This window comes from Cryptomeria japonica, chromosome 10 (assembly GCF_030272615.1).
Source record: "Cryptomeria japonica chromosome 10, Sugi_1.0, whole genome shotgun sequence".
Lineage (NCBI taxonomy): Eukaryota > Viridiplantae > Streptophyta > Pinopsida > Cupressales > Cupressaceae > Cryptomeria > Cryptomeria japonica.
The window spans coordinates 856,859,139-856,878,216 of record NC_081414.1 but is presented as its reverse complement, the minus strand read 5'-3'; the positions used below and the strand labels follow the sequence as shown (position 1 = coordinate 856,878,216).

Here is a 19,078-nt window from a genome sequence, read left to right as displayed (position 1 = left end):
AGCAAGTATGAGGGCAGAACTGAAGCCTTAGACAAGATGTTGAGCAATCAGAAGCATTCAAAAGATACCAGTGAGGATTTGATGGACAGAGTTCAAACAGCAAAGACACATCCAATAATGAAATACAATTCACTTCCTGAAGTGAAAGTAAAGAGAAACAAACCTTTACAGTCAGCAAAGATACTGGAAAGAAGACCTATGCTGAAGCTACAAGAAATCAGCCTGTGAACCAGAATGCTCAGAACCGCAAGGGTCACACATTATACTGGTATGCAAATCATAAAGGCAAGCCCAAGGTAGATAATGAAGGATTCACTAGAATCAATAGCATGAGAGGAAGACATTGGATCAGACAAAGGTTTACCAGTCCAAAGCAACAAGACTGGTATGTACCCAAATTCCATGGTTACTGCTATCAATGTAATAAGTTTGGACATAGAATTGTTGATAGTAGACTGATGAATAAGCCCCCTGTTAATTTTGAAAGTAGAAATTCTTTTGCTGCACTCTGGGAGATGAATGTTGTGTGTTATCAGTGTAATGATTTAGGTCCTAGGTGTTTTGAATGTAGGAAAAGTCTACCGGTATCCTACAATAGGTTTTCAAGCTCATCATTTAATGTCAATGTGAAGTGTTATAATTGTCAAAAGTTTGGACACATTGCAAAGCATTGCAAACTTAGAACAACCAAGCAAAAGAAATCAGTACCGGATTAGAAACTGGTAACAAAACCAGAGCATGAAATTGCAGCAGACAAGAAGAAAGAAGCCAACCTGGTTTGGGTTGAGAAGGACAAGAACAAAGAAGAATCAAATCTGATTGTGCAGACTGCCCTGCATGCAGAAAGAAGAAACCTATGGGTTGTACACAGTGGATGTTCCAATCACATGACCGGAGACAAAAAGAAATTTATTAAGTTTGAAGATTGGAATGGAGGTTCAGTAAGATTTGAAGACAACTCCTCCATCAAGATTAAAGGAAAAGGTACTCTGAACATAGATGGAAAATTGAAGGCACATCATGTATATTATATGAAAGGTTTAAAGCATAACTTACTAAGTGCGAGTCAAATGTGTGATAAAGGATACAAATTCACTTTTGACTCTACAGGTTGCCAGATAAGAAAAGAGAGTACCGATCAGATTGTAGCAGAAGGAAAAAGGACAGATGGAAATTTGTACGATCTGAAGGAATGCTTTGAGTCCCAATGCATGATGGGACAAGTGGATGAGAGCTGGTTGTGGCACAGGAGATTAGGCCATATAAATTTTGATAATTTGGTTAAAGTAAGCAAAAAGGGCTATGTGAGACATATACCACAAATCATCAAACCGGTAAGCACATTTTGTGATGAATGTGTGAGAGGTAAGCAAACTAAGGTTACCTTCAAGACTAAAGAACATAATACTTCAAGGCCACTTGAACTTGTGCATACTGATCTATGTGGAGCAACCAGAACAAGAGCTCTAGCCGGTGAAAGATACTTCATGCTTCTCATTGATGATTTTTCAAGAATGACATGGGTCACTTTCCTACATGACAAATCTCAAGCCTTTGAAAGATTCAAGATTTTCCGAAAGATGGTTGAAAGGGAAAGTGGATGCAAGCTGAAATGTCTAAGATCTGACCAGGGTGGAGAGTTCACATCAAATGAGTTTGAAGATTACTGTGAGAGACATGGAATCAGAAGATAGTATTCAGTGTTAGTTTTATGTTAAACTTAGCAATCAGATTGATAGTAAAGAACAAGAAAACACAAATGCACAAATAACACAGTGATACCCTAGGAAAACCTCCCTCTTGGAGGAAAAACCCAGCAACAAAAATCTCAGATCTGATTTGATTAAGCAGATTACAAGTTTACCCTTCTAGGGCATAAATCAACTACAGCAAAACTTATCTTAATCTAGAAGTCAAGGTGATGTGCAAATCATTGTCAAACTTAGATAGCCTTTGGGCAGCGTTGACACACTCCAGCAAACCTAAGGCAAATTCGGCAGCCCAGAAGATCTTCGCCCAACCTAGTAGACGAATCACTGACTAATAAGCATTCATTGCCCTAGAGTGTAGCTCCAAATTTGTTGATCACGGATGCTGATCAATGAAGGAAATGGCAGATCAAATACAATAGAAGTTCAATAACCTTGAAGAGGTAATTCGCTAAGTGTGTATATGTTGTGTTGATGCTTGCATTTCCTTGAATATATATGTGCTTTTACATCTTATTTGACTTAGGTCGGCCTTTATAGTAAATTTATAAGGCATCTAAAGTTGGCCCACAAAATTGGGTCTGACCCATAATAATTACAAGTTACACATTATAGGGTCAGCCCTATCACATCAAGAAGTTAAATTATATCACCCTTAGGGCCCAACATGAATCACAAGTTACAATACCCATTTAGGGCCAGACCCAATTACAAATTACACAAGTTGAGCACCCAAATAGGGCTTGCCCTTTAACATTCACAAGCTACATAATATAATCACATAAGTAGGCCCATCAAACATTTACCAAGCTAGGTCGGCCTAGTCAAGGGATACAACCTAGCTATATTTCAACACTCCCTCTTAGCTAGGGAGGATCCCTTGAATAATCAAGTTACACCGAGACCATGTGTCATGGACTCTTTCCATGATATCCATCATGCATTCCCACAAAGGATGGTTCCAAGATGAATCATGGATTCCTTCCATGATATTCACCATGCATTCCGCAGAGGATGAATTCAATATACATCATGAACTCTTTCATGATACCCATCATGCACACCCACAAAGGATGGATCCACCTTGCATTGCCCGCAGAGGGTGGAAGAGGTCTTACACCTCAAAGAAACTACCACCTTGGACTCCGCATAGGGTGGTCCCAACTTGCACTCCATAGAGGGTGGTCCCACCTTGCACTCCATAGAGGGTAGTCTCACCTTGCACTCCGCAGAGGGTAGGTCCACCATGCCTACTTGCAGAAGGTGGAACAAGGGCTCTAACCTCAGACTTCTCCCAAAGAAGAATGCCTTAACCGAGGTCTTTCACCTCAATCTTCTCCCGGAAGATTGCCTTGACTGAGGGCTTTCACCTCAATCTTCTCCCGGAAGATTGCCTTAACCAAGGATATGACTTACTTCTTTTGCAAACTTGGCCTTTTGGAGAAAAATGTGAGATTCGCTTTATATGTCCAAACTCAAGCTTTGGAGAAAAAATGAAAGACTCGCTTCCATTATAAATCGCAGGAATCGCCTTTATGCCCAACTCAGGCTCCTTAATCAAAATGAAAAAATCACGCCTTCTTGGAGAAAATCGGCCTTTGGAAAAAAATGAAAGGCTTGGCTTTTAACTCGGCCATTTGGAGAAAAATAAAAGACTCCGTTTATACGTCCGAATTCGGCCTTGAAAGCAAAATCACAAGCCTTTGTTATTTCTCTTTAGTCTATTTTAAAACATTTTCCTAGCGCATTCCGACTTGGGGGGGGGGGAGAGGATCGAAACTCAGCCTTTTAGGCCAGAATGTAAACTTTTAAAACGCCCCCTAAGGCAAAATTCAGCTTTTTGGAATAAAATGTAAGACTTTGAACTTTTTAAAATTTTGCCTTTTAAGCCCAACATTCAAAAATAACTTGTCCTGTAAAGTTTATAATATTTTCCGAAGAACCTTCCCGAGACTTAATTCACGCTTCGTTAGTTCCAGGACTTAGGATCCTTGACCAGTTTGAAATTCCAGATTAGCTCCTTCTTCCAAGCTCTCATATTCTCGCATCCTACTCTGCCAACTAGACAAAGTTCCTACGCAGGACCTCAACGGGGTAAAACCAAAATAAACCGAGAAAGGGGAACCCTGTCTGTGACAGGGAGTATGTGCAAGGGACAACAGGACCAACCTCTTCAGTTACTCCAGGGACATCCTCTCACATTCCCTCTTCTTAAAAATTTTGTAGTTGAGTAACCCCATTGTTTTCATCATCTGGAAGACGACTTCTTTTTGGGGGGGGGCTGATGTAGACAGTAAACATGTCGCGACTAAATAGATAATACTTTGTTTGGCAATGTAATGAATTATAGTTTCCGTAGGGGTATTTGGTAGTTGTCGGCAATTGGCAGTCTTATCCAGCCGCTGAGTGGTATATATATCACACCTTGTATCGGGAACAAGAGGGTCATTATTGTACACATTACATGTTTTGGAATAAAGGATAAATTATTCTACCATATATTGTTGTGAATTCTGGATTACTATATTCCTGTTACAATTCCTGTTAACTTCCAATAACAAAGCATATACCCCGTAGGGAGTAAACAAATATCATGCCTTTGACATCCAGCAAGCTATGATGCAGTTTGATGTTGTTTGGGGAAGTTTTTTTAGTTTGTGATCATGTTAGGTGTATTTGGTGTTTGAAGTCTTCTGAGTGCTTTCTTCCTGCTTAGACTTGTTGTAGCACCCTTTCTAGTGTTACAGACTTGTACAAGCAAAATATCCATCAGTCATTGAGGTATCTTGTTGTAATTTACAAGTTGGGTTATTTTAGTCATGATTTGGGGTACCTTTGGTATGTGTTTCAGCAGTTTAATTCTCATATCAGCACTTGTATCAACATTGTTATCTTTATCAGAATTTGCAACAGCAGAGATATCACTAGTTTGGCATGATTACGTTTGAGCTGACATTGTAACACTGGATGATACTTAGCCCATTGAAGAAGTGGTTTATTGTTATCACTCACTGCAAAAAAGTATAAGAGTTCTTATTCATGTGTGTTCTCACTCACCACTGAATAATTAAAGAAGCTTAAGTTTCATTTTCAGAATTGTATAAGTTTTCCTACTAAAAATTGCAAGTGTCAAATTAATTCCCACTGAATAAGTGCATGTTTACTTTCCAGCATTGAATATGCATCCCAATGAATAAGTGGTATTGGCTGGCTTGTCGCCTGGTGCTTTGATTTCAGTTGAAACATTTTAGTTTATTTTACTCATGAACACCGTCTGCTTTCACCTTGCCCATTCCAGGATCTGTGTGATCAAAAAGTGAGAAAGATGTTGCATTGCATCTAACTTTCAGTTGGAAGTTATATTTTTCCAAAATAGATTAGAGGTGTATGTTACAATTTTATCTATTCGGGAAAGGCTCAATAGATCTCCTATTATGTGCAATATCTTTCCTAGAAGATAAGTAATGTCCACCTAAAGTCTAGAAACTACCATGACATTAGATTCACAAAATCATAACTGCACAATTCTATAATTGGATAAGGGAGCTTAGAATTGGACACCTCTCATTCAACTTCAGCTTCTATTATAAGTGTGTGCTTAATCAAGTCCTATATGTTGTAACATGTACCTATGTAATGTCCCCTTCTCAGGCATGATGTTTCAGTTGACCGATGGCCTATTTCGGAGACCCATAGCCTACTCAATGGGTGAAATTAGGGTTTCCAGTTTTGGAGGTTGTTGTTGCTCGTGAATTAGAGTTTGGATCGCGGATTCTTTCTGGGTTTTCAGAGGGCTTCGCAGTGGTATGTCCGGCTTTGCGTTCCGAGCACTTTTTGGAATTTACTATTTTTGGTAAATTCTATTTCTGGCAGTGGTCTTGATTATTTTGGCACACTTGGTTCTCTTCTTCAGTTGGTTCAGTTGGCTTCGTCACTTTTGGCCTTGGGATGTTTTTGGAGAGATAAGTTCATTTCATTTAAATAATGTTATGTTTTAACGTTATATTTTAAAGTTGACCCCTTGGCCAAGCTTCATCACTTCAAGTTGTTTTAAAAGGTGGTCTTCAAGGGTGGATGCATCATGGAAGGGATTTAATATTTCCTAAAGTCTAAAATCTTGCTTATGAAAAGGGGTGCCAACTTTATGAAGAGAAGTGAATTAAAATAAAGGTTAATTAAAGCTTTTAAAAGTGGCGCCATCTCTTGGCGGAAAATTCAAATGTGAAATTAGGGCGCACTTTCTAGAAGCCTCTTGAGATTCCTTGTTAAGCTTATAAATGGAGGCCTCTTCCCTTCATTTGGGCATCTTATGTCTATTATAATGTTACTCTGCCGGAATGGTATTGGGGTTGCTTCGAGGAATGAATGCCTCCTAGCCTTGGGGTTGCTTCTTGCTTGAAAGATATCAACTAGTGGTGATTTAGTGTAGTTGTGAGAGTTTGTAGTGAGGATTGCATTGTAGCTTGAGTTGTGCTGGAAGTTCAGTTATTTGCATTTCATTTCATTTTCGGGAGTCACGGTTAGTAGGGCAGATTTGTAGTTTCACTTATATATTTCAAAACAAAAACATATTCATTCTAGGTATTGCATATTTCCTCTTGTTTTGGTTGGAGGCTCCCTTGTTGAAATTTGCAGATTCTAATATGAAGTGTTTTATTTTGTAGAGAAGAATCGCCATTCTTGCCTGACATCACTGCTGGGAATTGCCTTGGGGTTCGTGTTAAATAATCTATTGGGTTAATGTCTGATTTCTTGGTATTGGTTTGGTCGCCTCCTTCATAGGAAGCCATTGCTTTTGGTTTTGGGTCATTCGGACTAGTATTGAGAGAGTAATGAGCATTTTAGTGATCCCATGGTGTTGCTGATTAAGCATTTCAAGTGCAGGTCTGTCATAAATCAGAATATTAAGATTGATCCTTGAGAAGAATTTCTTGGACTTATCATTTTTGTTAAGCTCGGGAGAGTCTTCTATATTGTTGCAGCATTGTATAGTCTTAATCTTATGATCTTGGCAAGCATTCACTATCAAATTGTAAGCTGAACAGTAGTACCGGCAGCATTTCTTCTCATTTTCATTTCACGCTTGTTATTTACATTTAATTCCATTTCTAAGTTCTTAGCATCTCCGCCATATGGTAGCTCCATTCCCACCTTGGGTTTGAAAGCACATGCTTGGTGTCGAGTTTTCCTTTCAGCAGTTGTAATTGTAAAGATCCTCTGACCATATGTTAGTCCATCTTGGGCACATTCTTGGTTAGAGTTGCTTTCAGCATGCACTAAGATCCTCTGACCATATGTTAGTCCATTTTGGGCAAATTCTTGGTTAGAGTCACTTTCAAAATGCTTTAAGACCCTCTGACCATATGCTCACGCCTTGCCCAACCCGGGATCCTGGTGTACATTCTTGGTTAAAGTTGTATTCCGCATTGTTTTGGTTTAAGTGCTAACCTTAACGGATGTGTGTTGCATTACTTTTTGTAATTGAAAAATTGAAAAAATTGGTCGGGGATATTTCAACCTAGTCTCAATCTATCAATTACTTATTTTTCATTATATTTTAAACAACATAAGGATTCAATTGTATTTCTTTTCTATGAGATTAACTAGACTACAATTTACAGATAAACATGGTCTACAGATGTACAAACAATTTTTCCTAAGCAAAAGAATAAATCTACCTAAACCTATTTCAATCATAGTTCACAAACATGGACTCAACTGACCCCAAATTTACAAACTTGGCAAAACTTGGAAACTTAAAGAAATACTTATAGTAAAAAAACGGGTGTTTTTAAATCTGTAGTTGCATTTTTCAGCATTTAGGGCACTTTTTTCATCAATAGGCATTTTTTGAGCTAATTTTCAGTATAGTCAAGTTTTTAGTCTTCAATTACAGTTTAGGGCACCTTTTTTAGTATCTCGGCATTTATAGGGCATGCTTTTCAGTATACATGCAATTTTGTGGCATATTTTTAAGAGCATACAATGGAGATAACAAAGATACCAGTTTGTACAGTGTTTTTGGGTGTTTTCAACCCTTTTTTTCTTGCATGCTAGTGAGTCGCAAGTTAACCGAGCAAAATACAGCTAGGAAAAAAGTCACGAGTACTTGCAGCAAGTTTGTAAACTTTGATCTCCATTACCAAAAGAAATTATTCATGGGATAAAAACTATTGAGGAGAAAAACAAACACAATTCACCTATTCTAATTCAAGGAATGTCCTGCCACAAGGGAGAATGTCAAATGAATCATTGTGAGAGGCTAATGTCCATAGTTTAAATTGTTATTTATTCTATATTCATTATTTGTATGCAAAAGTTCTTAGAGAATGAAAGTAAAATTTATCAATATACGAAAAAGTAATAGCACAACTTTCTATGCACTGTATAGATTCAAATCCTAGCATCATATTTACTCACCAATTAAAAAGGTAACTCTATGCTTTTCTCTTTTCCTCAATGGCCTTAACACTTGCATTGCATTACGATGATTTCCATTTGTGAAGTATTTTGTAAAAGTAGATTCCACTCTTCCCAATAACTTGCCCACCTAGAAAAAGCAAATAAATATTAGTTAGAAATTAAGCATGTGACTGTTTCCAATATTATTGAATATGAATGTAAACAGCCAGATCTCAAACGCAAAATAAAAACTAGGACGAAACATCATTAAACAAGTCATGCAAACATTTTGGAAGAGTAACCAATGAGGAACTGAATATCATGTCATGCTATCGTGATTTATGTGAAAAGCATTCCAAACCACATTGGCTTCGAAACATATATAGGTACCTCTACCATACAATAGTTACTATAATTGCCATGTCTTAAAGAAACTGTTTTTGTTATGTAAAAAGCACACAACCACAACATCAAGCCTAAAATGCCTAGACTTTCATAAGCAATTAATGGAACTAGAAGGATCTATTTCAAATTTCGAATGGAATGCACAACTTAGAGAACAATCATTTGAATAACAATAAATTTAAATTTAAAAAACTACTTACTACTTGAACTTTAATTTCACTTTTACAAGACAAAACAAAATAGAATATGTAAAAAGGAGAATCACTTTTAAAATTGTAAACAGGAGAATCACTTTTAAAATTGTAAGGGGAATCATTTTTAGAATACTGTAAACCTAAAACTAACTCTAACCTAAAATTATAGCAAAATTTTCAAATATGCACATCATAAAGGATTTCAACGCAGGGTTTCTATAAATGTAAATAACTAACTACTTGTGGTTTTTCTCTAAATGCAAGTGTTGCCCTACAAACAATTAGGTCGGACAATGATGTGTATTTTGATATTAAGGAGAGCAAACTATTGAGCACAATCCAATAAAAAAAACTTCCTATTGCCTAAAGCAAAAACCAATATTCTATTGCAACAAGATACTAAGGAATAACAACACAATTTCAAGAAGTAAACAAGTAAAATACATAAAGAGTTGCTGTCTAGACAAAAAGGCTTTGCCAATACAATGGTTTGCTAGAATAAATTCTCTTTGGATTTACTTAATGAAATTATAAACAAATTTCATAACAAAATAACAATTTCAGCAACATAATACAAACTTCAACACCATTAAGGTTTATGTGCACTTTATTGTAGCTTACAATAAAGATATTTTACGGACTTGAGAAATAATATTAACATTTCCCAAAAAGTACCTACTTTAAAGAAAACCTATCCATAGATGTAGAAAAATGGAAAGCATCAATATTGAAGCAAAATAATCCTGAAAAAAAGTAATAAAATACAGAAGACCTAAATAACTCTCATCTATCATCCGGGAATAGAATTCCAAAAATATCCATTGCTAAATGTAGATGCTGCAAAACTAGCCAGCTACACATGACTGATCTCTGAAATTTTACAAAACAAAACTTCTTTGAGAACTACAAATCACTAAAGCCTACCTTGCTTTTAAAGTACTATTGAATTATATAGTTATATGTGCTGAAGTAGATTAAATTAATTCTACAAAATTTGGAAGCTTTCTATTGCTAGTATATTCAAAGTCAGAAATCATAACTTTGTACTAATTCCTTCAATTCATTTACCAAAACGTTTGTGTCTTTCAGTTTTAAACCCATTCAATCTGTGTGTCCTCACATTGTCCAATCTTCAATATTAGCTGGAAAAATACAAGCATCTAGTCATAAGATTTATTTTAAGTTAAAAAAAATAAAACCATAAGTTGAAGAGTGTCTTAGTTGTTTCCCTCAAGCAAATCCAAAAAGACATACTTTTAATTTTATTCAACATGAACATCAATCACCCCAAAAAACCATTGTAACAATTATGAATAGAAACTACATATTATTTAAAGTAGGTTGGTTTTTGTCGGCACCTAAATTTGCTACCTCTTAAAAACTATGTTTATTCATACTGTAGCCAAATGTCACGTCAATGTCAACTATGTTATCTTTCTTATCAAAATAGTTTAAGTCCTTAGGTGTTGCTCTATCTTGATCTACTAACAATGTATCTAGGTTGCTTACCATTAAGATTATCAAGCTATGAATCTTAATGGATGCTCCAACTTCAACACCAACAAAGGAAAATAAGGGCAAAGTTCAAATAAAGACTATGATGTAAAATACCATGTCCAAGCAAGAAAGATTCAAGATTAGGGAAGTCTTTTTCAACATATTGAGACCATAATTACAAGAGTCCCCAAAAATCACCAAGACTCTACACGTCTTGAGGTAGGCAAAGCTAAATGGGTTCTAAGGACTCATGACAAAATAGCATTTGCATACTTCACTTCTTGTGCAGTAGCCTAAGAATATTCCTTCATCAACTCTAGAATCAAACTTACCTAGATCTTATCTCTGCATATGTAATATGTTCTTCCAAAAAGACTTTGAAAAACTTCACTGTTGCAGGTGTTCCTTTCCATAACTCATATGGCGTTTTGCTATTGTTTACTCTAATTTATGCACAATTCAAAATATAGATTGTTGTATGAACCGCATCTCTCCAAAAGGTGTTAGATAACTTTGACTCATTTAACGTGGCTCTAGCCATTTCTTGGAATATTTTATTCTCTTTCCAAAACTCCATTTTGCTGCAGAGTTTTAGCATCTGAAAGTTGTTTTCTTATCCCATGCTTTTCACACAAGTCTTCAAATTTATTGGAAGTGAATTATACTCCTCTATCTGATCTAAGACATTTGATCTTTAAACCTGATTGATTCTCCACTAAGGCTTTGAATGCCTAAACTTGTCAAGAGCTTCACATTTTTAATTTAAAATTGTGACCGAAGTTATTCTAGAGTAGTCATTAATTAATAACATAAAATACCTTTCCCCTTGCATGCTTTTTGTTTTGGTTGGGCCACAAAGCTATGTATTTATAAGCTCCAACTTTTTTTCGATGCAAACTATTCCTTTGATTTAAAACTCACTATAATCTGCTTCGCAAGTTGACAATGCTTACAGGTGATGTTTTCAAACTTTGAAATCTTTGGCATATCTCTCACAACTTCCTTACAACTAATCTTGACAAAATTGTAAAAGTTTAGGTGCCCCATTCTCCTATGTCATAACCAGCTCTCGTCTTCTTGCCCCATATAACATTTTCACTTTTGATTTCATAAGAATGTAGAGATTATTTTTTGTTCTATATTCATATCCTATCAATTTCCCATTCTTTTTGGTTTCACATAGTCCAGGATAAAATGTGAGTGTTCTCTCGGTCACACAATTAACTCACACTTAGGAGATTCAGCTTCAACCCCTTAACATATAGGACATTCTCAATTTTCTTTTTTCCATTATGGCGACTAAGAGTGTAATATTCCTTGCTGTTGTATGACTGAAAATGTTCAATTTTGACTCAAGGAATATTGTCAAACAGCTATCCTTCAGCCCTTAAATCTGATTGCTTTCTAGTGGTTGCTTGGCACCAAATGAGGTTTGTTTCATGGATTTTGAACATATCGATGCAAGTCTTTAATTGAAAGGTAAATTTGCTGGGCTATATGAAGAAAATACATATCTAGTGCAAGTGCAAATCATCATTTACAGCTAATGACATTTTGCCAAACAATTGTCATGCATCTCGTATGCTGAAAATTAAGGCTCATTACATCAAACATATGACTCCGAATCTGAACACTTTATTGAATGCATTCTAAATACAAACAAACAAGCTTCTAGGATCTCACCTTCATATTTGTCTACTGCCGGTGTAGCTATCTGCAGTTTTCTGGATCCAGACTCATCTCGAATCATCTTGGACATCTTGGTAGCCTTTCTCTTCTCTGTTACTTCGTGTGAAAGTCCAACAAGGCTCTCTAAATCAATTGCACTGTCCTCGTCCTCTACTACGATCACCTTGGTTAATCTTTCCTTCAACCAATCTGGGATAATCGATCTTGTTTCTTGAACTTGAATCTCTTTGTGCACTATTTCTTCTTGTCTGGGAGGAGATGTCATTTCATTGTCTTCTTTATCTTCATCTAACTCATAGTCCTGGAGAGATCCATCTGGTGAACCATGCTGTGCCTGTCCTCCTTCCTGCCTGTCATTCTGTACCATAGACTCCATGGATTCTTCCACTTGAATTGTTCTCTTCTCAGGTCTAGAAGAAGTACCGGATGATCGATCTCTGTTAGCCTCTTGTTTCTTCTTGGAAGATTCTCTCTTTCCAGGTCTCTCTTTCCTCTTCGAACCTCTTGGATGGAGATTGCCCTCACTGGCACATCGAAGGTTACCTTCACCTGAATTTCTAGGATTAGGATTGCCTTCACTCACACTAGCTCCACCTTCGGCTGGTTTCTCTTCCAAAGTGAAAGTCATAGCTATGCCTTGTTCTCTCAACTTCTGATGTTGTATGTCAACCCATCTACGAGTACAAGACAAGACTGGTGCCATCAAAGTATCTAGATCCATGACCTCGGGCTCATTCCAATCTAACCTTATTGTTTTGCTTTCTCGATCATAGGAAGACTGGATATGTCTGCCACTGTCCTGAGCTTGGTCGGCCACTCTGTAAATCCTGCATTTCCTGATGAAATCCAAAGGCAATCTAGAATGCATTTTTCGTTTCACTTCAAGATCATCTAAGAGATTCATCATAAAATCTTCTATTTGGTACTCATGCCTAAACTTTCTGCCGACTGTCTCCTCTAAATGCCCATGTGGATCAAAGCTTTCTCTCAAAGCAAAAGATAGAAAAGAATACAAGGCTAACTCCTTCTCTGCGTCATCCATGGCTAAAGCATTAGGACATACCTCAACTGAATTGCCCAAAATGATGGGTACTGGAACTCCATTCTGATGTCTGTGTCTGAATGCCCTTGCATATGCTGCCAACTGTCTTGTTACTTCAAGTATCACAATTCTGTCTGTCGGATATCTCGGCAACATGTATGGAGGTAAAGGACATCCATGCACCCTAATATAAGTGAACTTGGGAAACTGAATGAACCAAGCACCGTACCTCTTTATGAATTCCTGTGCATCCTGAGATAACCTGTTGTGAATTCCACCTTGCAACGTCCTTGTAATGTGCATCGTGAAGGTATCATTAACTAGCTTGTAGTTGCTCCCTGGCGAATGATGCAAGTAGGCATAGGAATCACAAGCTCTGACCTCACCGGGTCCTCTTCCAATCCCTCCTCTGTGAGGTAGTCCTGCGTATTCAACACTCCTGATCAAGGCATAGATGACGTATGAACTCATGTGGAAGGTCTTGGTAGCCTTGAGTCTTCTCAACTGTACGTCCAAGCAATGGCTAATTATCCTAGCCCAATGTATGGTACCTTTCCCTTGAACGATCACCTGGATGAAGTAGAACATCCACTTCTCAAAATAGAAGGCATGAGGGGCTCCTGTAACTCGGTTGAGCATAGTAATCAAATCTCTGTACTCCTCCTGGAAATCAATCCTGTGCGGTGTGTTCGGGATCTTGCTTAGACGGGGACGACTCTTGAGTAACCAGTTCTTATTGATTATGCTTAGACAAGCATCTGGATCATCTTCGTACATTGACCTGGCTCCTTCTAAGCTCTTATATATCATGTCCCTGTGCTCTGGAAGATGGAAAGCTTCACTTATAGCTTCCTCTGAAAGGTACGCCAAAGTGTTTCCCTCATTGGATACGATCGTTCTGGACTGTGGATCATAGTGACGAGCACACTCGATCATCAACTCATGGCACTGAATAGCTGGAGGAAAGCCGGCCGCCTTAATGATACCACTCTCGATTATTCTCCGGGCGACAGGTGATGGTTTGCCAATGTAAGGGACCTCTCGAAATTTCTTCGTGCTAAAGTTGCCTAAGTTTGTATCTCCAATGTTGCTCCACTTGGACACGATCTTAGTCTCCACTTCTTCTGTCTTCTAATCTTCTTTCATGAGAGCTGAACGACTGGTGGATGCTCCCGCCTTCGGGGTTGCCATACCTACACAACATTTCATAATGAGAAGCTAGATTTTGCAATAAATAACATAGATTAGAGAATATTTTAGGAAACTTCATGATAAGTCTTTGAGTTATCATTTCCTAAAATAAAACGATTGAGCTAGGAATTCAAAATTCAAAATTTCAAAATTCAAAATTTAAGCTATGACGATTAACGTTCAAAATTAAAGCAATAAAGCAAAAATCGCCATACCTCAATAGAGAGCTAACTCTAGAATGCAAAATGAATAAAATTTGCCTAGGCAAAATTGATATTTCAACGTGATCTTCAAATAAATGTCCTTCTTATCAATATCGCCACCCTTCAAGTCTTTGACGTACTCTCTAATGCCTTGGCAAATTCGCCACCTTTGGTATGTCCTTGACGTGATCTCCAATGTCTTTCGCCTTAATTCAAACTTCAAGTTCGCACCTCCTTGGATGATGTTTGCGCCTTCCTTTGGATATGAATTCGCAACCCCTAACTTGAAATGAAATTCGCACTTGAACTCAATTTCGCACTTCTCCCTTTGTCTTCCAAATCGCATGTGAAATGGCAAAAAATGATAATGTGAAAATGAAGATTTTCACCCTCCTTTTATAGCGCTTACCTCTCACCTCCATATAGGCCGACTTGGTAAATAATAAGGCAATTTAAACAATTTTTTAAACAAATAACAAAGCCGACCTTTATATACCAAGCGCAATATTTAATTTTTATTAATAATTTAACAATTAATTATTAAATGCCTTCATTTTTAATTAATAAACTTCGATTTTTACAAGGCAAAATAATAAAATAATACCAAGCGCAATATTTAAATGCCATTTAATTGAATTTTCAAAACATATCGAATTTTAGCATTTAAAATAAATTCAAAAATATTTGTTTTGGGCGCCAAAATTTGAAAATGAAATATACATACCTCATTGCCCTGGTCCCTGACTGAGGAACAGGAGCGATCCATCAATTTGGTCTTGATCTTTGCATTTTTGACGTCCAAAGTCTTCATCTCCACGTTCAAATCGACATTTTAGCTGGGTCCTTCGAGTTTGATTGACTTGTTTGTGCGAAGGAATGTCTTTAAATGTGATATCGCCCTGGTCCGTTGGAGAGGGACAGGAGCGATCCTTGTCTTCTAGCTTGAAATTCATCGTTTTTGATCCTAACTCTTCGTTCATTGCCTTCCAAATGGCGTTTTAGACCCTTTGCAACTTGTTTTGTTATGATCTTCGAAGGATAATAGGTGTTTTGGCAAATATCGCCCTGGTCCCTTGGAGAGGGACAGGAGCGATCCTCATAATTTCTCCTTGACCTTTGTAAATTCGAGCCTCAATCATCTTTGTGAAGGACAAACAATGCTATTCTTTCATTCCATGCTCATTTCGCTTGAATTCCACAAGACATTTAAACGTTGGAAGGATCATCGCCCTTGTCCCCTGGAGAGGGACAGGAGCGATTCATGTGTCTTGGCTCAAATTTGCAAACTTTTGATCTTGGTTCTTTTTTCACTGCCTTCGAAATAGCGTCCTTGATATTGCCTATCCTTGCCTTGTCTTGGTTTTGACGGGACATGAGTGTTTTAGTAAAAATCGCTTTGGTCCTTGTCCAAAGGACAGGAGCGATATAGGCCTTTTGTACAAATTGGTAGCATTTTAACGTTCAACACCTTGGTATATGACCTTCAAAGGACGCCTTGAACCTTTTACGACCTTGTAAAGTCTTGACTTAACATGATTTTTGCATGAATTAGCCAATATATTCAATATCGCTCTGGTCCCTTCCTGAGGGACAGGAGCGAACTGGGGGTCTTGATGTAATTCGTTCAATGTTGACGACCCTTGATGCTTTGTGCTTAATGGAGATGCCTTAAGACGTCCTTGCCACCTTGTTCTCCGTCTTAGAAAGTGTGGAGGAACGATAGTATAATCATTATATCGCCCTGGTCCCTTGGAGAGGGACAGGAGCGATCCTGGCCTTGTGGGCTTCATTTCACTTTATCATCTTCGAAAACTATCTTCAACGGATTCGTAATGTTCCATTCCATTCACCCATGCCTTGGGGTCCATTCAAATTGAGCAAGAAAATCATCTAAAGTAAAAATCGCTCTGGTCCCTCCCTGAGGGACAGGAGCGATTTTGGCATTTTGGGTCATTCTTCTTCACGACGGCACCTCAAGTTATATTCATTTGGTAAAACATATCTCCTTGGACCTCTTCAAATCGTCAAATCATTAAAATCCTGCAAGTACAAGGCAAAATTTGATTTGTAGCTCCGGTCCTTCACTGAGGGACAGGAGCGATTTTGCTCCTACAGGCATTTCCGTGTTCGTGAAATTCTTCAATTTATATTCAACGGAAAGATCACGCCCTTCCTCATCACTTCCAATTCGAAATTCATTTTGACTCTGCAGGGACAGTAAGATATTTGAAAACGAGCTCCGGTCCTTCACTGAGGGACAGGAGCGATTTTGCTCCTACAGGTCAAAATAACATGATTTCACAAGTTTAATCACTTCACAAGGCGAAAACAAATCATTCCCCATGCCTGGGATCAAAAATAAAAAAAGTCAAAATTTGGTCAAAATTACTCATTTGGACAAAAATTCACACTTCATCTTCAACACTTAGACAAATTTAAGCTCTGCACTCAAAAAAAATTCCAATTGAAAATAGACCATTTTGGCGAAATCATTGCATTCAAAATTGCATCCTACAAAAGGAAGCTCAAAAGCTCTCAAAACTGACTGGATTCTGGCCTGAAAAGACGGCAATTAAAACCCTAAGGCTTGACCCTAAATCCAGACAATTGACTGACTAACAAAACCCTAAAAGCGAAGCGAAAAGCGAGCGAAAAACGAGCAAGAAAGAGGGGGTCCCCGTTTCAAATGGGGCGATGTGTGAAATGGTCACAACAGTATTCTATCCTCTCTTGAGATAAGGAAATCCTTAATGTTGTTTCAATGGATCAATGGGGACGACCTCAAGGTTTCGGTTGTGAGGTCTTGACTGCGGGATAACTCAGTGATTGATGTGATTTGTTGGGAGCACAAGGGGTCTTACATTTGCAACAAGTTGGTCTGCTACGATTTTCGAACTGCAAAATAAAATCAAAAGGGAAGGGTTCAGGAAGCCTAAGGACAAGGATGATAATAGTTGATGCAGTGGGTAGACAGGTTTCGATAAACTAGTTCTTGTTTTGCCAAAGACACCCTCACAACTAGACAAGAACAGTGCAAGCTCCAAGGGATGAAGGATTTTCAGACCGAAGACACTCATTTTAGGCACCCAATTCTAGCACAGCCTAAGACGAACACCTGCAGTTGAACTAAGCACAGTTTGGATTCAGACTAAACATGCACGGTGACCTACAATGAGCAGACCCCCAATGGTATGAACCAAAAATGCATCAAATACCCCTCCACACTTCACCATTAAAATCCCTGCACTCTAAAATTAGACAACAAACACCATATTTCAATGTTCATATATTTGCTTCAGCTGCCATTACAACAATTTCTGCAGCATCTCTATGCTATGCATAAAATCTAACCTATTCTAACTTCTAAAATCTAACTACAAAATTCTAACTATCTAACCCTTCACAAAAGAAAGGCCTCTGCCTTTTATAGAATTTACAATTTTGAATTGGTGGCCAAGATGGACTACATCCAAGGGTGCAACCTGCCTTACAGAAGCTGGCAGCTTTAACCCATGCCTATTAAACTCTCAATCATCTATCCAACCACTATCCCAACTACCTGCAACTATCTGGATTCAATTTGAGTCTATCCAGTAGTTGGACATAACTGTCGACAACTGACCTGTTTCCCCTTTGTTTCAAAATATCCTGAGTGGGGCCCACAGGCAGTTTTACAATTAAACAGTTTCAGTTCTTAAAACTGAATTCCTGGAATTAAATCCAGCTGTATATTTTTTTGAGAATGCATGATTGTTACATTCGGAATGTTCTTCGGTCTCTAGTCTCAGTGATGGATTTCAGCTTTGTGGTCCGGTGGCACTGCGACACACTTCCCAATGCTTGGTTCTGATCGCGTGCTCCTGCAGCGGATTCCTGCATCTTCTTCTTCAGCTTTCAGCACCTAGCTCCTTGACGTTTCAAGCCTTCTCTTGGTTCTTTGGGACGATGCCTTCGACTTGCGAACAATCAACCTCCCTTTAATAAATCAATTTGAAAAATTAAAATTATTGTGACAAATATTAAATTTTTTAACGTCTGGCTCGAGAAGCTCTTTGTGAGATGAATCTTTAAATATTTTCGCTTGATAGAGGTGAAATGTGAGATTTTTTTTTAAATGCTCATTTGCCTCTCTCTTTTGAATTTCGCACATATTAGGCAATTTGAAACCTCTAAGCATTTTTGAATGTCGGCCTATGCGAAGTTTCGGCTTATTAGATTTTCGGCCAAATTGATTATTCTGCGACTTTCTTTTTAAATCCCGCAAACTCCACAAAATCGCCGAGTTGTCTTCACCACGCCCATTATAAATTCGAAATTCGGCATGCTTAGTAAAAATGCGTGATTTGGAACCTTTAGTCATTTTCGGCCTTGTAACTTGTTTGGCGCGATTTGCTATTCTCCTAAGTTTTCAGCTTACTGGCCGACTTTGCAAACTTCCTCACGATTTTTATTTGTTTTTGGTGTTTTTAGTCTTATAGCATAAAATGCGAACTTTCATTTTAAAACTTTCATGCGGTTTTGGCCTAAAAGGCCCTTTTGCAAATTAAAGTTAAAACGCCTTTACTTCTCATTTTTGTGTTTTTGGGTTAAAAGGCCATTTTCGGCCCAAAAGCATATTTTCACGATTTATGACATTTTCGGCCCTTGGAGATGATATGGCATGAAACCAAAAATATGCGACTTAGGGTTTTCGGCTGAAATGGCCAATTCGTGAACTTAGCCATTTGTAATTTTCGGCCTGAGTGT

General features: G+C 37.8%; 1 protein-coding gene across 5 annotated transcripts in view; it reads right to left on the bottom strand.

Moving 5' to 3' along the window:
- The window catches only part of LOC131065177 (phosphate transporter PHO1 homolog 10), a 313,132-nt gene that overhangs the window by 223,870 nt on the left and 70,184 nt on the right, over nucleotides 1-19,078 (bottom strand). For all 5 annotated transcript variants that reach the window (XM_057999616.2, XM_057999617.2, XM_057999619.2 and 2 more), the window contains exon 6: nucleotides 8,130-8,259. In XM_057999616.2, the coding sequence (XP_057855599.2) occupies nucleotides 8,130-8,259 (130 nt within the window). The remainder of the gene's footprint in view (nucleotides 1-8,129; nucleotides 8,260-19,078) is intronic.